The sequence below is a fragment of the Loxodonta africana genome, chromosome 4 (assembly GCF_030014295.1).
Source record: "Loxodonta africana isolate mLoxAfr1 chromosome 4, mLoxAfr1.hap2, whole genome shotgun sequence".
Classification (NCBI taxonomy): domain Eukaryota; kingdom Metazoa; phylum Chordata; class Mammalia; order Proboscidea; family Elephantidae; genus Loxodonta; species Loxodonta africana.
In genome coordinates, this window is record NC_087345.1 from 53,427,292 (window position 1) to 53,450,047 (window position 22,756).

General features: G+C 37.4%; 1 protein-coding gene across 1 annotated transcript in view; it reads right to left on the reverse strand.

Moving 5' to 3' along the window:
* ACSS3 (acyl-CoA synthetase short chain family member 3) overlaps positions 1-22,756 on the reverse strand; it is a 180,286-nt gene that overhangs the window by 84,882 nt on the left and 72,648 nt on the right. Inside the window, exons 6-7 of the mRNA XM_003405601.4 lie at positions 16,359-16,439; positions 16,184-16,279 (exon numbers count right to left, since the gene is read on the reverse strand). Coding sequence (XP_003405649.2) covers positions 16,184-16,279; positions 16,359-16,439 — 177 coding nt within the window. The remainder of the gene's footprint in view (positions 1-16,183; positions 16,280-16,358; positions 16,440-22,756) is intronic.

Consider the following 22,756-nt stretch of genomic DNA (forward strand, 5'->3'; position numbering starts at 1 on the left):
ATCCCCCATCTTCTAGAAAATCTCCCCACCACTGGTTTTCGGGATAGTTTGCTTTTCTGATTCCCCCTTTGTCTCTTCAATTTTTCATTTTCAATTCATACGGCTTCTCTTTTTCAGCCTCAAGGTTTTTCCAAATTGCTTCTTTCAATCTTCTCCACTCTGAGTACCTTGATCACAGTAGAAACTTAAATTATTAACTCTTCTATATATTTCATTCCCTTATTCCCTTCCAGCTACCAACTCTTCATCTTTGAAGGCGTGCCTACACTCAATAGCTCCATTCCCTAACCTGGAAGTTACTCTGTAATTATCACAAATTGACTCCATTACCATCATTCCATAATGATAGATTTTGCTGATGTCCAAAGTGATCTTCATTTTTCCAAAAACCAAGGGACATTTTCAATCTCATCTTGGCTTCTCAACAGCATTTGAAAGTGTTGACCATTCCCTTCACCACAATCATTCTCTTCTCTAAAATGCAACACACTCCTGTCTTCCCTGTAGTTATTTTTATACTCATCCTTGTTACAGGAACTTTGCACACTTTTTATCTTTGCCTGATTTATTTTTCTGTTATTCTTTATATCTCAGCTCAAGTGTCATTTCCTCAAGGAAGCCTTTTTTGACCTCTCTGACTAGATCAAGTCATCTTATTATAGAATCTCTTAGCACATTGCATTTTTTCCTTTGAGGCTTGCCTGGATAGTTGCTGCTCCACATTTGTTTGTAGGATCCTTTGATTTGTTTGTTTGCCCCTCTTGACTCTAAACTCCACGAGGAAAGGAACCATATCAGTTTTGCTCACCATTGATTCTAGAACTTATGTTAGGTTTTCAATAAATATTTGTTAAATAAATGCCTGAATGAAGATATCAGAAAAAAATATATATTTTTAGGTAATTTTTTTTTTTTTTCCTTAAGAGAGGTAGGAAGAGTATACCTGCTGCCAGAACTTCATGAACAATTTAAGTTAGTAGGTTATAATTTTTATAAGACAAAGATTTGCTTTTATTAGTTGAACTAGACATACTTAAAGTACAGAATTCTGGAACCCAAACTGGACTGACCAGTTACAATATGCAAACCAATTCTGAATAATTGGTTTCTTATTTTTGAAAGGAAAGAAGCAAATTTCAGAAGATTACTTTGTTAATAGAGTACTGATTCCAAAAGACATAATCAGTAACATAGGGACAGGGATGGGATATTACCAAAGAGGAGAGATGAAACACAAATGATACTCTAATATGAGTTTAATACATAAACAAATTTGTGTGTGTGTGTGTTGGTTACTAGTAGCTAAATACATAGATATATTTTCTGGCCTCTCTCTTTTAGTTACTATTTGCCTTTTTTAGACTCTCGCCTACAGAATCAAAACCTAGCACTTCTTCTCAAGGGCAAACAATTCCTCCTGAACCATGCTTTTCTTTTTGGTTGTATACCAATGTACAAATGCATGTCTTATATATATCAATATCATCATAAAATCCAGACTGCCACAATGGCAGTGGTCTGGCTAAGCCAGACCTCAGCTTATTGTTCCTTGGCTAAGTTATCACTTATGTCTAGAATGGAATGTAGCTGTTACTGCCCATTTTGAAAGTCTTTAAGAAATGAAAACTTGCTCTCGTTTTACGTTTGTTTTCACTTCACAAAGAGCATATTTCATAGCGGCAAGCTATTTCAATAAATGTGTTTGTAAGCTCACTAATTTAACCAAGGCAGATGGCTTTCTGCTAATAATTCAGCAATTAACTCTGAAGATATGCATTATACTCTGTCTTCTCAGGCAATAAATTGGTTACAGAAAGTAGAGGAAATAAGATTCTGAGTTGTGGTGTGGGAGCACAGTCACTAGACTGGAAATATCAAGATCGATGTTAATTATCTGGCTCTACCTTTACCTACTTACATGATCTTGGGCAAATCAATTCAACCTGTATGGAATTCATTTCTTCATCATTAAAGCTAGAGGACTAATGAATGTTGTCCCAGTTCTGTACATCTCTGAATCTTCTCCAATTACTTCTCTTTTTCTTGAATATGTATATTATTTGGTAACCTGTTTAAATTTTATAACTCTGGAAGTCTTCCAACTTCTTTTCATAGTGAGTGAACTTTGGCAAACATTATTTGCTGAAGGAAAGTTTCATTATAAATTAGTGAAAACTTTTTTTTTTTTGAGAGGAGGCATAGCAGTTAAGACTGCAATGGTAATCTGGCTCTTCTATTCATTGCTTGGCCTCAAAGAAGTTACTTAACTGCTCTCTGCCTCAGTTTTCTCACCTACAAATAATAGTACTAGTAATACATTTTTTGATATGGCATCAAATTGATTAATCTATAAAAAAATTCCTTAGAACAGTGTCCATAATATAAAAGTGCAATAGAAGCTAGATATTATTAGCTACTGTTATTATTCAAAAATGTAAATATATTCTTGCCCAGGATGACCCCACCCAGGATACAGTTCTTAAATAAAAACATCAACCATTCGTTCCCATGCAATCCAGTCATGCATGATTGATTTTTACACATGCCAGCATTTCTTGTTTCAGAGTCTGTCCTCACAGCATTGGAGCAGTGATCAGAGCATTGGAGGCAGCTCCCTTTGGAGCCCATTAATTCCCTTCTCAGCACCAGGCAAAGGGTTCAGCACACACAGATGTGCTGATCTTGCTATTACCAACTTTGAAGAATGAGCAGCAGATGTGGAAAATAACCCTGCGGTCTCTCTCCTCAAGGATATGTCCTTTCAGGATAGAGTTTGTGAGTGAAATAAGAGTGGCCTTTAAAGCCTTTCACCTGTGAATAATACAGACTACTTCACGGTTCACCATTATCCAAACTATTATAATTTTTCATCTTTTTTTTTTTGTTTTTTGATAGGTTTTACTTTACTAGTTTTTAAATTGAGTATATGTCTTTGAAAACTTCAGAATATTCGGCTTGATAATCTCTTTTTGAATGGACTTTTCCTGAATTAATGAATAGAAGGGAGAATTTAGAAAACCCTTCCTTTCCTTTTTTATGTAGAATTTTTAGTATGAAAATCAACTCTGTATATATATATATATATATATATATATATATGAATGAAATAAGACAATACATGTGTCTTAGGCTGGGTTCTCTACAGAAGCAAAACTAGTGCAGTGCAGAGAGAGAGATAAAGGAAATGGCTCATGGAGTTGTAGAGGCTGGAAAGTCCCAAGTTCATGGGTCAAGCTGGAGGCTTTTCCTGGTTCACATAGCTGCAGGTGCTGGGCAATCTAAGATCTGAAGGTCAGGCAGCAGGTAAGTTTCTAGCTCAAGTTCTAAGAACCAGAGGTCAGAGGAACAGGAGGCAGCTGCAGGATCCAGGGCGAGCAAAAGCCAGCAAGCCTTGCCAGAAAGTCCACCTATATTGGATGCAGGCTACCCCCCCCCCACAAAATTCCCTTTCAATTGATTGACTGCTCACAACAGATCTTATCATGGAGGTGATCACATTATATCAGATCTCATCATGGAGGTGATTACCATTAAAAAGCTGCCAAACTACATCATAACTGCCAAACCACTGAGAATCATGGCCCAGCCAAATTAACACACAACTTTATCCATCACCAAAAAAAAAAACCCACTGCCATTGAGTTGATTCCTACTCCTAGTGATCCTATAGAACAGAGTAGAACTGCCCCATAGAGTTTCCAAGGAGCACCTGGTGGATTCAAACTGCCAACTTTTTGGTTAGCAGCCATAGCTCTTAACCACTACACCACCAGGGTTTCCTTAGCCATCACAGCGTGTAAAAATAGCCTGAAGGGTTCAAAGAAGTATAACATGATGTAAGTGTATAAAAGCAGTATAAACACATATGCATACATATTTTATGTGTAAAATATGAGTAATTGCTATTATTTTATATACACGGACCACAACTTTAAACCATTTCAAAGTATGAAACAACCATGTTTAGAAATGTTGAGGATAAGAACTACTTCCAAATTAATTTTTTGTATTTAATACTTTGCTAAATCATCTCTAAAGTATCTTCAATGCATATCTCATCTACTTCTCTCTTTTGTCTGGTCTCTGATAAACACTCCTCTCATCCAAAATGCTGTTCTGGATATATTAGTCTCCACAAAGTCATCTTATGACGTATTTCCACATATGAACTTCAGAATCCTGAGCGTGCCCCAGGCTTGGTTTTAACAATACAATTGTTAACTGCACGTATGCAGTTATTTTTTCTTTACGAGAATTTGTGCCTCACCTTTGTCATTCTGTTTTGTGTAATCTGATTATTAGTTTTTCGAGGATAGAGGTATGTTATGTCATTATAAGACCACAATGTCACTAATGAATACACTCAGTGGGCACACATAATAGTTCTTTACTTCCTCTGATGTAATGGAAAACTTTTTTTCTTCTTTTTTTAAAATCTAGCTTAACCGCAATCTGTTTTTCTGTGCATATGGAATAAAAAAAAATTTTTTTAATGATGATTCAGTTATTACTCTGATCCAGCGTATATAATTTGACCTTCAAAAATGGAGAAGATCATGAAGCTGATGCCAGCATCTTTTAGATTTCTCACATGATTAGTTGTGCTAAGATACTATATTTTTGAGTTATTTTTCTCTGTGTATGTGTTTTATGTTGGGGCAAGTGCAGACATTTCAACCAGGATATAGAACTTCCAGAACTCTGTTGAATAAGAGAGAGGACATCCTTTCCTTATTCCTGAATGTAATGGGGAAGCTATAAGTCTTTCACCATTAAGTATGTTAACTGTAGGTTTTTTGTAGATGCTTTTTATCAAGCTTTGGAAGTTCCCTTCAATTTTCAATTCCTAGTTTTCTGAGAGTTTTCATCATGAAAGTGTACTGAATTTTGTTAAATGTTTTTCTGCATCGGTTGATATAATTATGTCATTTTTCTTCCTTAGTCTGTATAGAGGGAGCATTACATTGAATTTCAAATACCGAACCAGCCCTGCATCACTGGAATAAAAACAACGTAGGCATAGTGCATAATTATTTTTATATATTGTTGCATTCTATTTGCTATATTTTGTTAAGGATTTTTGCATCATATTCATGAGGGATATGGTTCTGTAGTTTGTTGTTGTTGTTGTTTGTTCTGTATTTGGTTTTGAAATTAGGGCAATACAAGCTTCATAAAATGCATTGGAAAGCATTCTCTCTTCTTCTATTTTCTGGAAGAGATTGTGGAGAATTTGGTGTTAAGTCTTCTTTAAAAGTTAGAATTGTCTAGAGAAATCATTTGAGCCTGAATGTTTCTTTTGGAGAGTTTTTGTTTAGTTTCACCTTTCAATTATTACAAATTTAATTTTCTTGCTATTGATAGGGATATTAAAATGATCCTATTTCATATTCAGTTAATTGCGATGGCTTGTTTTTTTAGAAATTTGTCCATTTCCGCCAAGTTGTCAAATTCCTGTGTGTGGAGTTGTTCATAGTATTACCTCATTATTTTTTGATGTCTGCGAGATCTGTAATTATGTTCCCAGCTTTATTCTTGATATTGGTACTTTGTTTCTTCCATCTTTTTTGTCAGTCTTAACTAGACTTTTGCTAACTTTACTGACATTTTCAAAGGGCCATGTCTGTGTTTTCAATCATATCGATTTATGATATTATCTTTATTTTCTTTCCTTCCACTTGTTTTGGGCTTGTTTTGTTCTCCTATTCCAGGTTATTGAGTTGGGAGCTTAGATTCTTGATTCCAGGCTTTCCTCCTTTTCTAATGTATCCATTTAGTGTTCTCATTGGTGCTTTAGGTGTGTCCCACAAATTTTTACATGTTGTACTTTCTTTTTCTTTCAGTTTAATGTATTTTTTTTTTTTAATTTCCCTTGAGACTTCCTTCCTTTTTTACCCATGGGTTATAATTTTCAATTGGTGGGAGATTTTCCTGATACATTTCTGTTATTGATTTCTAGATTGGATCAATTAGAGTCAGAGAACACCTTCTGTACAATTTCAATTATTTTAAATTTTTCAGGTTTATTTTATGGCTCAGGATATGGTATATCTTGGTATATGTTCTGTGGGTATTTTATAAGAATATTTATTGTGCTGTTGTTCTATACATGCTTATTAGATCCTGTTGGGTGACGATTTTTAATTTTTATCTTTGCTGATAGTTGGTATATCAATTACTGAGAGATGGGTAGTGAAATTTCCAAATATATTGTGGTGTTTTCAATTTCTCCTTCCAATTTTATTAATATTTTTCTACACATATTTTGCACCTTTGTTGATTGGTGCATACACTTTTAGGATTGCAATGATGTCTCTTTGGTGTGACCCTTTTATCATTATATAATCGCCTATTTATCTGTGGTAATTTTATTTAAATCTGATTTTAGGACAACCACTCCTGCTTTCTTCTGGGTAATATCTGTATATATATATTTTCAATCTTTTACTTGCAACCTCCCATACCGTCATTTTTGAAATGCATTTCTACCAAACAGCATAGAGTTGGACCATGTTTTTAAATATGCTCTGTATATCTGTCTTTTTTTTTCTTTTCATAATTTTTATTGTGCTTTAAGTGAAAGTTTACGAATCAAGTCAGTCTGTCACATATAAGCTTATACTCCCACTTACTCTCCCCCTAATGAGGCAGCCCGCTCCCTCCTTCCAGTCTCTCTTTTCGTGACAATTTTGCCAGTTTCTAACCCTCTCTACCCTCCTATCTCCCCTCCAGACAGGAGATGCCAACACACTCTCAAGTGTCCACCTGATACAAGTAGCTCACTCTTCATCAGCATCTCTCTCCAACCCATTGTCCAGTCCCTTCCATGTCTGATGAGTTGTCTTCAGGAATGGTTCCTGTCCTGGGCCAACAGAAGGTTTGGGGACTATGACCGCCGGGATTCCTCTAGTCTCAGTCAGACCATTAAGTCGGGTCTTTTTATGAGAATTTGGGGTCTGCATCCCATTGATCTCCTGCTCCCTCAGGGGTTCTCTGTTGCTCTCCCTTGTCAGGGCAGTCATCGGTTGTGGCCGGGCACCATCTAGTTCTTCTGGTCTCAGAATGACGTAAGTCTCTGGTTCATGTGGCCCTTTCTGTCTCTTGGGCTCATGGTTATCATGTGACCTTGGTGTTCTTCATTCTCCTTTAATCCAGGTGGGATGAGACCAATTGATGCATCTTAGATGGCCGCTTGTTAGCATTTAAGACCCCAGACGCCACATTTCAAAGTGGGATGCAAAATGTTTTCATAATAGAATTATTTTGCCAATTGACTTAGAAGTCCCCTTAAGCCATAGTCCCCAAACCCCTACCCTTGCTCCGCTGACCTTTGAAGCATTCAGTTTATCTGGGAAACTTCTCTGCCTTTGGTCCAGTCCAGTTGAGCTGACCATCCCTGTATACAGTATTGTCCTTCCCTTCACCTAAAGCAGTTCTTATCTACTAATTAATCAGTAAAAAAACCCTCTCCCACCCTCCCTCCCTCCCCACCTCGTAACCACAAAAGTATGTGTTCTTCTCAGTTTATACTATTTCTCAAGATCTTGTAATAGTGGTCTTATACAATATTTGTCCTTTTGCCTCTAATTTCACTCAGCATAATGCCTTCCAGGTTCCTCCATGTTATGAAATGTTTCACAGATTCCTCACTGTTCTTTATCGATGCGCAGTATTCCATTGTGTAAATATACCACAATTTATTTATCCATTCATCCGTTGATGGACACCTTGGTTGCTTCCAGCTTTTTGCTATTGTAAACAGAGCTGCAATAAACATGGGTGTGCATATATCTGTTCATGTAAAGGCTCTTATTTCTCTAGGGTATATTCCGAGGAGTGGGATTTCTGGGTTGTATGGTAGTTCTAACTTTTTAAGAAAACGCCAGATAGATTTCCAAAGTAGTCGTACCATTTTACATTCCCACCAGCAGTGTATAAGAGTTCCAATCTCTCCGCAGCCTCTCCAACATTTATTATTTTGTGTTTTTTGGATTAATGCCAGCCTTGTTGGAGTGAGATGGAATCTCATCGTAGTTCTAATTTGCATTTCTCTAATGGCTAATGATCAAGAGCATTTTCTCGTGTATCTATTAGCTGCCTGAATGTCTTCTTTAGTGAAGTGCGTGTTCATATCCTTTGCCCACTTTTTGATTGGGTTGTTTGTCTTTTTGTGGTTGAGTTTTAACAGAATCATATAGATTTTAGAGATCAGGCACTGGTCAGAGATGTCATAGCTGAAAATTCTTTCCCAATCTGTAGGCGGTCTTTTTACTCTTTTGGTGAAGTCTTTAGATGAGCATAGGTGTTGGATTTTTAGGAGCTCCCAGTTATCTGGTTTCTCTTCTTCATTTTTGGTAATGTTTTGTATTCTGTTTATGCCTTGTATTAGGGCTCCTAGGGTTGTCCCTATTTTTTCTTCCATGATCTTTATCATTTTAGTCTTTATGTTTAGGTCTTTGATCCACTTGGAGTTAGTTTTTGTGCATGGTGTGAGGTATGGGTCCTGTTTCATTTTTTTGCAAATGGATATCCAGTTATGCCAGCACCATTTGTTAAAAAGGCTATCTTTTTCCCAGTTAACTGACACTGGGCCTTTGTCAAATATCAGCTGCTCATATGTGGATGGATTTATATCTGGGTTCTCAATTCTGTTCCATTGGTCTATGTGCCTGTTGTTGTACCAGTACCAGGCTGTTTTGACTACTGTGGCTTTATAATAGGTTCTAAAATCAGGTAGAGTGAGGCCTCCCACTTTCTTCTTCTTTTTCAGTAATGCTTTACTTATCCGGGGCTTCTTTCCCTTCCATATGAAGTTGGTGATTTGTTTCTCCATTACGTTAAAAAATGTCATTGGGATTTGGATCGGAAGTGCATTGTATGTATAGATGGCTTTTGGTACAATAGACATTTTTACTATGTTAAGTCTTCCTATCCATGAGCAAGGTATGTTTTTCCACTTAAGTAGGTCCTTTTTAGTTTCTTGCAGTGGTACTTTGTAGTTTTCTTTGTATAGGTCTTTTACATCTTTGGTAAGATTTATTCCTAAGTATTTTATCTTCTTGGAGGCTACTGTGAATGGTATTGATTTGGTGATTTCCTCTTCGACGTTCTTTTTGTTGATGTAGAGGAATCCACGTGATTTTTGTATGTTTATTTTATAACCTGAGACTCTGCCAAACTCTTCTATTAGTTTCAGTAGTTTTCTGGAGGATTCCTTAGGGTTTTCTGTGTATAAGATCATGTCATCTGCAAATAGAGATAATTTTACTTCCTCCTTGCCAATCCGGATGCCCTTTATTTCTTTGTCTAGCCTAATTGCTCTGGCTAGGACCTCTAGCACAATGTTGAATAAGAGCAGTGATAAAGGGCATCCTTGTCTGGGTCCCTTTCTCAAGGGAAATGCTTTCAGGCTCTCTCCATTTAGAGTGATGTTGGCTGTTGGCTTTGTATAAAAATGCCCTTTATTATGTTGAGGAATTTTCCTTCAATTCCTATTTTGCTGAGAGTTTTTATCATGAATGGGTGTTGGACTTTGTCAGATGCCTTTTCTGCATCAATTGATAAGATCATGTGGTTTTTGTCTTTTGTTTTATTTATATGGTCGATGACATTAATGGTTTTTCTAATATTAAACCAGCCTTGCATACCTGGTATAAACCCCACTTGGTCATGGTGGATTATTTTTTTGATATGTTGTTGAATTCTATTGGCTAGAATTTTGTTGAGGATTTTTGCATCTATGTTCATGAGGGATATAGGTCTGTGATTTTCTTTTTTTGTGATGTCTTTACCCAGTTTTGGTATCAGGGATATGGTGGCTTCATAGAATGAGTTAGGTAGTATTCCGTCATTTTCTATGCTTTGAAATTTCTTTAGTAGTAGTGGTGTTAACTCTTCTCTGAAAGTTTGGTAGAACTCTGCAGTAAAGCCGTTCGGGCCAGGGCTTTTTTTTCTTGGGAGTTTTTTCTATTACCGTTTCAATCTCTTTTTTTGTTATGAGTCTATTTAGTTGTTCTACTTCTGATTGTGTTAGTTTAGGTAGGTAGTGTTTTTCTAGGAATTCATCCATTTCTTCTAGGTTTGCAAATTTGTTAGAGTACAATTTTCGTAATAATCTGATATGATTCTTTTAATTTCAGTTGGTTCTGTTGTGATATGGCCCATCTTGTTTCTTATTCGGGTTATTTGTTTCCTTTCCTGGATTTCTTTAGTCAGGCTGGCCAATGGTTTATCAATTTTGTTAATTTTTTCAGAGAACCACCTTTTGACTTTGTTAATTCTTTCAATTGTTTTTCTGTTCTCTAATTCATTTAGTTCAGCTCTAATCTTTATTATTTGTTTTCTTCTGGTGCCTGATAGATTCTTTTGTTGCTCACTTTCTATTTGTTCAAGTTGTAGGGACAGTTCTCTGATTTTGGCTCTTTCTTCTTTTTGTATGTGTGCATTTATCATGTATATCTGTCTTTTAATTGGTGTATTTAGACTGCGTACATTTAAAGTTTAAAGTACTTATTGATATATCAGTGGTTCAGTGGTAAATTCTCTCTATCCATGCAGAAGACCCATGTTTGATTCCCAGACAATGCACCTCATGCTCAGCCTCCACCTGTCTGAATGTGGAGGCTTGGGTGTTGATGCTGCACAGGTCTCAGCAGATCTTACAGCCTAAGGGAGACTAGGAAGAAAGGTTTGGCAACATACTTTCAGAAATTAGCCAATGAAAACTCTATTTCAGCTGGCTTCCTTTGACATCATTCTGGCAAGGCAAGGGAAGGGAGGTGTAGAAATACAGTTTCCCCATTTGTCCTCCATTTACTCTCAATAGGGGAGTGTCCCTTGTTACTTCTGGGTAGGAGTGGGAGTTCCAGCTCCCCACATGGCCTCCACTGAAATAATGGGGAAAAACAAGCAGCCTCATTTCTCATGGTGAGAGTCTTGATACCCCCCAGTGGAGAATGGGAGGTGTCTTAGGCTGGGTTATCTAGAGATGCAAAACCAGTAAAGCATATAAATATAGAGAGATTTAAATCGAGGAAATGGCTCACGCAGTTGTAGAGGCTAGAACATTCCACATGCATGGGTCAAGACAGAAGCCTCTCCTGATTCATGTAGCCACAGGGCCTGGCAAGCCCAAGATCAACAGTTCAGACAGCAGGGCTCTCTTGCTTGCATGCTGTGAAGATCAACAAATTCCAAGATTGGCAGACAAGATGACAGGTCAAGTCGCAAGAACCAGAGGTCAGATGAATAGGAGCCAGCTGCAGGATCCAGAGTGAGCAAAAGTCTGTGAGCCTTGCCAGAAAGTCCACTTATATTCAATGTAGGCCGACACCACCACCACTGCCCCCTTGCTTCCCACCCCCATCCCCACCCAAGGAAACTGTCAACTGACTGGCTACTTGCAGCCGATCCCAACATGGTGGTGATGACATTATATCAAATCTCATCATGGAAATGATCACATCGTCATATGACTGCCAAACTACATCATGACTGCCAAACTACATTATAACTGCCAAACCACTGAGAATCACGGCTCAGCCAAGTTGACACACAACCTTAATGATTACAGAAGGGAAGCCTGGTTGCTTCTTGTTGAATTTTAGATCCAGGCTCCTCACAAGGTCTCCACTGTCATTCAAGGTAGGGAATCATCATCACAACTGGTGGGAATAAAGGTCCTGGGTCCCTAGCTGGCATTCTCTGACACCATTCCAGTGGGAGGAAGGAGGACTAAGGTGTCTCCTTACAGGCTGACAAAGGTATAAATCTAGGTTCCCAACTTGTTCTTTCCTTAAGTGAGGTGAGGGCAGAACCATAGATTTTTTCTGTGGCGTTCTCCTGGAGTAAAATGGTCTAAAAACTTTATGTTTTGTTGGACTTTCCCTTTCTTGTCCTTTAGCTTGAGAGATCAAGCTTTCTTTCCAGTTCTTTTTCCTTTTTTTTTTTTTTTTTTTTTGTCTACAGTTGCTGGCATTTCTGAGTTGCCAGCTTCTTTAGCAACAAGTCCAGGATATATAAGGGGGAAATAAAACCCAGGGTTTCACCTTTATGTTATTTCTTGAGCCCCAAGATCCCTTGCCAGTCTTCCTTCTTCTTTCTCTTCACTTTTCAGAGTCTTCTTATATTTGTTTTCTAATGTCCAGGGCTTTTTGTTTCACTTAGAGTGAAGAATAGGGAAAAGCTTGTCTACTTCATCTTTCTGCAGATCAGACCTTTGAACGGTTTTAAGCAACAAAGGCATTTGTGTTTTAGACAGATGAGTGTAAGTGAAAAATGCTCAGAAATAGAAGCCAGGGTAGAGATGGCCTGAAAGTGAGTGACAGTAAAGAAGGAGCACCTATTAGAAAGCCTTCTAGACCAGAGCAAATCTGATGATATCCTGAAATATGCAACCAGAATGGCACAGACACAAATCAGATCAGAAGCCCAAACAGAATGGGCACGAGTTGGTGTGACATACTTGTGTATACCGGCTAAATATCAGCCTCAAAAATATGGCAACAGGCATGGAAAAGAGAGGATATTTTGAGACATATTTAAAAAGTAGACTTTATTGTAGTGACCAATACAGGGTGAGATAGAAGAATAATGAAATTAGAATCAATCCCAAGTTCTTAATTTTGATGACTGAGTGGATATGGTTATCATTAACAGAATCACAGAGTACATGGAACAAAACATGTTTTTTTGGGGTAAGAGTGGAGATAGTGATTTTGGTTCATGTAATTTTTTGTTCATGTCTCTTTGAGGACTAAGATTCACCTGACCCAAGCCATGGTATTTTCAATCACCTCACATTCACGCAAAAGCTGGACAATGAATAAGGAAGACCAAAGAAGAATTGATGCCTTTGAATTATGGTGTCATGGACTGTCAGTGGAACTAACAAATCTGTCTAGGAGGAAGTACAGTCAGAATGCTTCTTAGAAGCGAGGATGGTAAGACTTCATTCCACTTACTTTGGACATGTTATCAGCAGGGACCAATCCCTGCAGAAGGACATCATGCTTGTTAAAGCAGAGGGTCAGCAAAAAAGAGGAAGACCCCCAGTGAGATGGACTGACACAGTGGCTGCAACAAGAGGCCCAAACATATCAATGATTATGAGGATGTTACAGGACTGGGTAGCACTTTGTTCTGTTGTACATAGCAGTCACTATGAATTGGTACTGACTTGACAGCACCTAACAACAACAACACATTTGGAGTGTAAGGTATGTATGAACCATACAGAAGCCCTAACTAAGAAGTTAGTGCTCAGTGGGAAGGTCAGATATAGAAAGAGGTTTTTGTATCCTTGTTTAGGAAATAATACTTTAAAGTCAAATGCATGGAGATTATCCAGGAAATATAAGCAGAACGAGAAAAGAGGGCTAAGAATAAGATTCTATTTAGCCCAACTGTTTAGAGCCAAAATAAGAGAAACAAGAGAAGAAAAGAACATGCTTTCAAAGAATTATGAAGAAAACAGAGGAGTATAGTTCTATTTTGTTCCATAAGCATTTATTGAGTGCTTATTAGTGCTACACAGCTTGCTGGGAGACTGGCTTTTGAGGATCTCAGAATCTACTATAAGTAAACAGGTATCTTTTGTATAGTGTGTAACGGAACCATGGAGAAGGACACTGAACACAGCCTAAGACAGTAAGAGGGAACTTTCCAAAGTTGACAATACCTAAGCCAGAGTCTTCAAGTATAATAGGAGTTACCCATTTAAGGAAAGATAGATGGAAAGTCATGCCAGGCTAAAAAAACAATGTGAACAAAGGCAAATGGCAATGGAGGCCAAGAGAAGAGAGAATTATCTGAAAGCAATGGTCAGCAGGGTGAAATGCCACTAAGGCAGGAAAATAAAATCAGATCAAAGGGGGCCCTTTGACTTTGACACTTATGAAGTCACTGGTGACCTATGCTATGGCAACTTCTGTGAAGTGACAGAATCAGGGAGCAGTGAGATCAGGAGAGACTGGAAGAATATGAAGTGCAGATAGGGTATTTCCCAAAGAGCTTAGTGAAGAACAAAATAAAGGTGGGATAGCTAGAGGTGGACAAAGGTCTAAAAACTGGTTTGAGATCAGAGAGAGTTGAGGATCTTAACAAGTTGTCAGAAAGAAACCAGAGTGCACGGGAAAGTTTTTAAAATGTTGGTTACTTCATTCATTCATTTGCACAATAAATTTATAGCGTATTTACACTGTTGAGCACAACATTCCAAGATAAAGACAAATAACTGAGCCCTCTTCAGCGTATTAACATCATGTTTTCAAGAAACTTGAAAAATAGTAGAAAAGCAAAGAGCACATAAATTCTTTGTACCTGAGTTATAAAGGTAGCTTGATACTTACGTAAACTCTGGTTTTGTTACATTTATGCAAGCAATGTCACAATTCAGTATAAGCACTCAGTGTTGAGGTTTATCTTGTTTAGTTCATGAGAAATCATTATTTTAATAAAACTTTATTGTATGGACTTTAAGATGCAATATATATTTTAATGCTGTTTTATGGTTTAGGTATTACAAACACCCAAATGCATGTCAAATCTGCATGATACAAAAGCCCGGTATGAAAGAAGTAGAGTAGTGTGTGATACTTTAATATGTGTGTCAAGCTCTGCCTTAATGTCTCTGAGCATTCAGAGACAGAAAACCAGTCAGCTAAAAAGTGAAGGAACACAAATGATCATCTAATGGTAACTGGAGCCAGGAGAAATGTCAGGGAAACAGAGAATAGCTTCTCATGTTTTCAGACTCAAGTTACAGAATTTTAAGGTTGTAAAAAAACTTAGACACCATCTACTATTATTTCCCATACCCCGAATACAAAATTCTCTAGTATCCAATCCAGAGACCTCTTTAAGTGAAACAGAGCCTTCTATTTGAGAAGCTGCCTATTCTGTTACTGGACTGTTAAATTCATCTCGGAGTAGTCCCAAAATATACCCCTCTGGAACTCTGCATTATAAGACTCCTTCCTTTCTATGCAGAAGATTCTTAAATATTAAAAGATACTTGCCATATATACACATTAACTCTATTATTTTTCAGACTAACCATTTTCACCAATCCATCCATCCTTTACTTGTATGATTTATTTTCACACTAGCCCCTGTTTTCCACATGCTTCCTAGTAAATTAATGATTTCATTTTCTCCTCCCCCTGAAACTGAACACAAATTTCTAAATTTGGCATAATAAAATGAGATTATATCATTGTATACAGTGAGTAGTTCTTAAACCAATCCTACCAACAACTGGTATTTAAGCTATCGGGAATTTTAATATCCAGGGATTTAAACTCCAATCAGCCCAAATTTTCCCTTGATGTTGGAGAACATCTACTTATTCTGTTTATGTAGGCGTGCTGCATGTTATTTCCACAATTATTTTAAATCTAAATATAAGATTGTAAAGATTTTCCTATTTTTCCGTCTTATTAGTTTTGTCCCCAGAGTCCAAATACGGATTTAAAAATCTATCATATTTGCTGTCTCTCTAAGATTTTGATATCCTAAATATCTGATAGGTATGTTTTCTAATTCTTCATACAAGTAATTGATAAAATTAAACAGAATAGGCATATGGGCAGAATTTTCTAATAAACACACAGAAACCTTATTTCTGGTGACATTAATCCATATACAAGCATCTTTAAGCAGTTATTTATTCAACTACAAATCTGACCAGTCTGTATATACAAAGCTATCATCAGAAACCATGGAAAACACATAGCTAAAATTAAGACATCATACTTTTGTAAATTCATGAATCCTATAAAAGCACAAAAATGTGAATCTGTGTGGCTTATTTATAATCATTACTTTCTTTTCTAAGACTCTGAAATCAGTATCAGTTTGATAATATTTTCTAGAAATTGTCATGGATGGACATCAAGCTTGTTAGTCTGTGTTCTTCAGAATATAATTTCCACTGGCCTTTGCCCAGATCCAATCTTTTAAGTCTTTCAAAAACACTTTGACCCAAAACCCACATGTTTTTCTTCAACACAATTTAAATAGCTGGCTATTATTTCCTATACATTCTGAAAATTGTAATTTTAGCTGGAAGGGGATATATAAATATCCCCAGCCTCCACCCAAATTTTGAGAAGCAGGAGTACTTCTTAAAAAGGTCCAGTAAAATAAATATTATCTCCATGTGGTATTAATTTCACTTCGTTACCTCATATAAAACTGTTGTGTTCCCGTGTAGAAGAGGTCCATAACAGATATAGGAATGTCCGACAACCCAGCCTAAATCAGAAGCTGCCCACCATACCTAAAACATAAGAAGATAGTAAAATGCATATATCTTAATCAAAAAATGTCACAGAATCTGTCTATAAAACTATGATTACCTCTCCAGGTTTAAGTCCATATATAGAAGACATTGTCCAGTTCAGCATTACAGCATATCCCCCAGTGGGCCTAACCACACCCTAAAGGAAAGATAAAATAAAGTTAAAATTAATAAACAGTAGGTGAAAAGATTCTCTGTCTTCATATTATCCACATAAAAAGTTCCTGGTTTAAAATGTTTTATATTTCTAAAAGCTACAAATTACTTTAACTTTCATATAATTTTATTTGAACCATTATTTATCCCACCCAATATTAAACAGAATGAATTAGCCACTTCAGCACTATCTGTACAATTTATTCTCACAGAACATTCTGCACCTTTTAAACAAAAAATTTCAAAAAATCACACGCAAAAAAAATTTTCATTAGTAACAAATTGTATTTACATTTTCAGACTTTCTTCTGGAACAAAACTGGGAATTCTCAATATTAAATTCCCTAAGAATATTAAATAATAATAGGCTGCTTAGAAGAAACAAAGTCATTTTCTAAATGGAGCCTCCTTACAATGTTACACTTGGGATCCTGCTGGCACAGTACTACCACACCCATTGACGCCTATTTGATTCCGATTCATAGTGATTACCTACTGGCACTACGAGCAATCAAACTTCACGGATTGGATCTGAGACTGACAGATTTGCCTTATATTGCATTTTTTGCAAAAGTCAGAATTGTTCCATCTTAGTACTACAGCTTTCATGAATCACATTCAACCAGCTATCTTCCACACTGTGAACACATTCAACTTTAATACAAGATTAATATTTGAAAGCTGAGCATAAGAGTCACCAGAAATATGAACTAATAGTAAATTGAATAATTAGTTTCACTTATTATTTTACTATAAGCGTGAATGATTACTAGCTCAATAAGACATAGCCATGTGGATATTCAGAATGTGTTGTTGTTGTCAGATGCCATTGAGTCATTTCCAACTCATAATGGCCTCATGCATAACAGAATTAAACACTGCCCAATCCCGTGCCATCCACACAATCTTTGGTATGTTTTAGCCCATCGTTGCAGCTATTCTGTCAATCCATCTCTGTCCTGGTCATCTAGTGCTGCTATAACAGAAATACCACAAGTGGATGGCTTTAACAAAGAGAAATTTATTTTTCTCACAGCTTAGCAGGCCAGAAATCCAAATTCAGGGTGTCACCTCCAGGGAAAGGGTTCTTCTCTCTGTCGGCTCTAGAGGAAGGTCCTTGTCATCATTCTTCCCCTGGACTAGGAGCTTCTCCATGCAGGAACCCCAGGTCCAAAGAATGCAGTCTGCTCCCAGCACTGCAAGCCACACCCCAGAGAAACTCCCTTTATACTGGATCAGGGATGTGACCTTAGTAAGGGTGTTACAGTCCCACCTTAATCCTCTTTAACATAAAAATTACACTCACAAAATGGGAAACAGCCACACAATACTGGGAATCATGGCCTAATCAAGTTAACACATATTTTGGGGGTACACAATTCATTCCATGACATTCTACCCTTTGGCCCCCAAAAATGCATGTCCTTACTACATGTAAGACACATTCACTCTATCATATCATAACAAAAGTCTTAAATCAACTCCAAGCCCAAAATCCAAAACTTTCTCTTCATATGTGAAATCTAGAATACAAGTCATCTGCTTCCAAAAGTACAATGGCAGAACAGGCACAAGCTAGACATTTTCATTACAAATGGGAGAAACCGGAGGGAAAGAAGGCATAACAAGCACCAAACAAGTCAGCAGAACACATTACATTAGCCCTCAAGGCTTTGAAAATAATCCTCTGTCATCTGAGACAATTTACACAATGGCCCAGCACTCCAGACTCTAGGTATTGGGCACACTCCAGATTCTAAGTGGAAGCCTGTTGGCCCTGGGCTTCAGCTCTGCCTTCCAGGCCCACTGGGATGGCAACTCTGCTCCCTCAACTTTAGCCTCACTATTCTAGTCCATCTGAGTGGTGACTCCACCCTTAGGAACACCAGAGACCACGGCTCCGCTCTTTGAAAGCCCAAGAGACTGAGGCAGCTTGGCTTCCTGTGTTTCTTCAGCTTTTGCTTCCTGGTTCCTTGGTCTCTCTGCTGTTGGGCCTCACTCCCGCATCTGTCCTGCTGGGACAAGTGTTCCAAAGCTCTGTAAGTCCACTGATAAGTGCCTGGAGGCACCCTACTCCACCAGTAAATTTCGGGTGAAAGGCACTCAGCTTTCTTCCTCTGTGAGTTGGCAAGCCTAGCTCCATCGATAAGTACCCAGAGGCACCCCACTTTGCCAGGAGACCATTGTCCACAGGCACTCAGCTCTCTCTCTCTGTGAGTTGGCTCCAGCAAAGTCTGATGCTGGTCTCCTGGTTCTCCTGCTGCTGGTCCTCTGTTGCTGTTTCTCAAGGTATGCACCATCTCCAGTGTAACAGCTCTCCACACTTCCTTACGAGACCTATATCCATTCACGGTTTCAAAACTGCTTCCACATTTTAGGTATCTGTTAGAGTAGTACCCCACTGTCTCGGTACCAAATGCTGTCTTAGTCATCTAGTACTGCTATAATAGAAATACCAAAAGTGGATGGCTTTCACAAAGAGAAACTTATTTTCTCAGAAGTCCAAATTCAGGGTGTCAACTCCAGCGGAGGGCTTTTTCTCTCTGTGGGCTCTGGAGGAAGGTCCTTTTCATCAATCTTCCCCTGGACTAGGAGCTTCTCTGTGCAGGAACCCTGGGTCCAAAGGACAGACTCTGCCCCCAGCACTGCTGTCTTGGTGGTATGAGGTACCCCCCTCTCTGCGTGTTTCCTTTTCATTTTACCTCTTGTAAGATAAAAGGGGGAGCAGGTCACACCCCCAGGGAAACTCCCTTTACATTGGATCAGGATATGACCTTAGTAAGGGTGTTACAAACCCACCCTAATCCTCTTTAACACAAAATTACAATCACAAATTGGAGGTCAACCACACAATACTGAGAATCATGGCCTAACGAAGTTGACACATATTTTTGGGGATAAGATTCAATCCATGACACCGCTTAATTTTAATTTAAAGGATGAGTATAAAATTTTAGTCAAACATTACTATACCATCTATTAGTTCAGAGTCTAGACCTACAATTTGATCTTGCCTCCAAAATAGTCAGATGATAATGTTTCCACATTCTGTACACTTGATATAGTGTAGAAAAAAAAATTGCAGGATCTCATATTTTCCATGCAGATATTTTATACGAAGTTTGAAAGTAGAGAAATATTTGGAAGATTTGTTTTAAAAAGAGTTTTCTTATTATAAACGTTAATTTGTGTCTTAAAACAATAAAGCTTTTTTGTTTCTTATTTGTAATCATATTTTGCAGGTAATGAAAACTAAAATGCAAAAGAGAAACCTAGCTCAGCCTCTAAAAACACATAAATTATGCTAAAAAATAAATCATTATATTCTAAGTAAAATTAATCAGTAACTAAAAATGGAATTATACTGTATATTTGAAATCTTGAGTATGAAAAATATTTATTCAACATCTATGCTTACTCCTAACACATAAGCATGCTGCATTTAACTTTTTTTTAATCTTTGTGATTATTTTCTTTATATACTTTTACTCTACCTAGCTTTAAAAAAAAGACATAATACATTCACAGAAAATCCCTGTAACTTGCCAATATACTGCTTTGTTTTTATGTAGGATCAGCCATAATCCTTAAAGTCTGCAGGAGAACTAGAAAGACATCCAGATGGGAATAATACTGGGTAACCCCAAATAAAGACATGAAAGTGAATTCTAGCTCAGAAATGCAAAGGAGAAAATGTGAAGGCCCTCTTTCTTTTTTTTTTAACACCTAAAATGTATCTGAATAGTTCCAAAATTGAATCCATGCAATTAAAATTAAAGACTCACTATTAGTCACCCAGGAATACTGAGGTGTGAAGTAAGATTAAGAGGCTGAGATTCTTCATTCTTAAAAGTGTTGTTTTGAAATTTATCTATAAAAATCTGAAAGACAAATTTCAAATTATTTGAACTACTTCATACATCCTAAGTCGAGTCCCCCGTCATTTAACTCTGTAACGAAGGCTTATAAAAAGCAAATATACATATTTACATACACAAAAAAAATCTTTCACATATACATATGTACATATATATGTAAGTGTGTATGTATATATATATACATATGTTACTTTTGTTGTTAGCTGCCATCAAGTCAACCCCTGGCTCATGGTGACTACATGTGTTAAAAAGTAAAACTCTCCATAGGGTTTTCTTTGCTGTAATTTTTAGGAAAGCAGTTTGCCAGGGCTTTTTTCCACAGAGTGGTTGGATGGGTTCAAGCTGCCAATCACAAATGACTTGTGCCACCCAGGATCCTTGTATATACATATACACACACATATATATATGCACACATGTGTGTAAAGATATAAATACAGATATTCCAACCCAGAATAAGCAAAACAAGAAGAGGAAACAAATAAAGTATTTGAAGAAAAGAAGTCCATAATTAATGGTGGCTGGAGTCAGAGAGGAAACCCCGGTGGCGTAGTGGTTAAGTGCTACAGCTGCTAACCACAAGGACAGCAGTTCGAATCCAGCAGGTGCTCCTTGGAAGCCTGATGGGGCAGTTCTACCCTGTCCTATAGGGTTGCTATGAGTCAGAGTTGACAGGACAGCAAAGGTTTGGTTTGGTCTGGAATCAGAGAGTTGAGAAATAAAGGCATGGTTCTGATCACTTAAAAAATCCAACACATCAACAATATGCTTGCTCTTACAGTGGCTTTACGGATGGTGTTCCCTCTTTCTGGAATGATTTCCCACCTTTACTTCTTCACACAAGTACTTAAAGACTCTGCAAAATGCCACCTCTTGTGGGACTCTGCCCCGAGTGCATAGCTTGGGTTAAATGTTTTTCCCTACTCTTCATTGGTTAAAAGTCTGGCTGTTAACCAAAAGGTTGGCAGTGTGAATCCACCAGCCATTCCTTAGAAACCCTATGGGGCAGTGCTACTTTGTCTTATAAGGTCACTCTGAGCTGGAACTGACTCAATGGCTATGGGTTGTTTGGTGCTCTTCTGTAGCTCCTGGGCCTGCAAACCTCATTAGAGGACTGACATCACCAAGCTACTGCTGCACCTCCCCCACCACTTTGAGTGCTGTGAGGAGAATGCCATTGTATCTTCAGTCTGTCATAGAATAGGCGATTAATACATTTGTTGACTGATTAAATGAGTGAACAAACAGTTGAGTGAATACATGCATGCATAAACAATAAATTTCTTTTTAAAAATACTCTTCTTTGTTCAGGAGAAACCCTCGAGACCTGGGCAACTTAGTGAATCATATGAGAAGGCATGAAATATTTCTATTTGGGATATTTCATCAAACATAAAAGCTCTTACTACAGGCTTTTGAAAAACTCTGAAAGTGCTTCTGTGGAGGATACTTTAGCAGCTGTATAATTTTTTACTGGTCTAAACAACTATGAAATAAGGGCCAAAAGTGAGGCCAGTTCAGCATTTTAACTGCAAGAATTGTACCACAGATTTAAAAAAAGTTAACTGCTTTTTTTGTTTGACTTGAATTTTTTTTTTTTTTTTCCCTAGGGCAGGGAATATGAATAAGTCATCTAACAACTAGAACCAGAAATTACATAAGTTGTGTAAATGCACATGAGAACCAAAGGACTTATCTACCACCTTCCTGTCATGCCTTCCTTTCAATCCATTTCCTTCTGGGTTCTTTTTTCTTTGCTCTTGTTTTCTTTCACCACCATACTTTCTTTTCTCTTTTTTGGTTATCTCTGTCCCTCCATGATATCAAGCTGGGAAAAGAAAAATATGACTATCTCTGTATCTTCCATTCCAAAAGGACACCCCATCCAGATGAGGGATTTCTCTACAATCTGGTTCTTAGCAGTATTGTGAATACAGTCACCCAAACCAAAGACACTCTAAACCCAGAACAAAACAGAAATGTACGCAAAAAAGCTCAGCTGTGGTTACTGGAATATTTGCAGCAGTGAACAGATTAGCTTATTATACAGCAGCCCGACAACTCCAGGGTTGGGAGATGCAGCAATGCAAATATGCCCTAAATATATCTACAAATTCTAAAGAGAGAAAAGATGATTTTCTCTTTTATGGGTTTTATATGTGTCCAACGGAAATTATCATTATTAAGCATAATATTTTAATAGGCTTATGACATGAAGATCAAAGACCAGGAAAACAAAACATATGGTGACAGGAAATTTATATAAAAATGTTTCATTAATGCATGTGTGCTCTTCTTTCCAGCACTTCTATCCTGAGAATCCTAATATTAACATTTCAGATACTATTAATTTTGATAATACCGACCAAAAATGAAATTAGAATTTCATGAATGAAGAGGAGTCTGAGGAACTGACTAACTC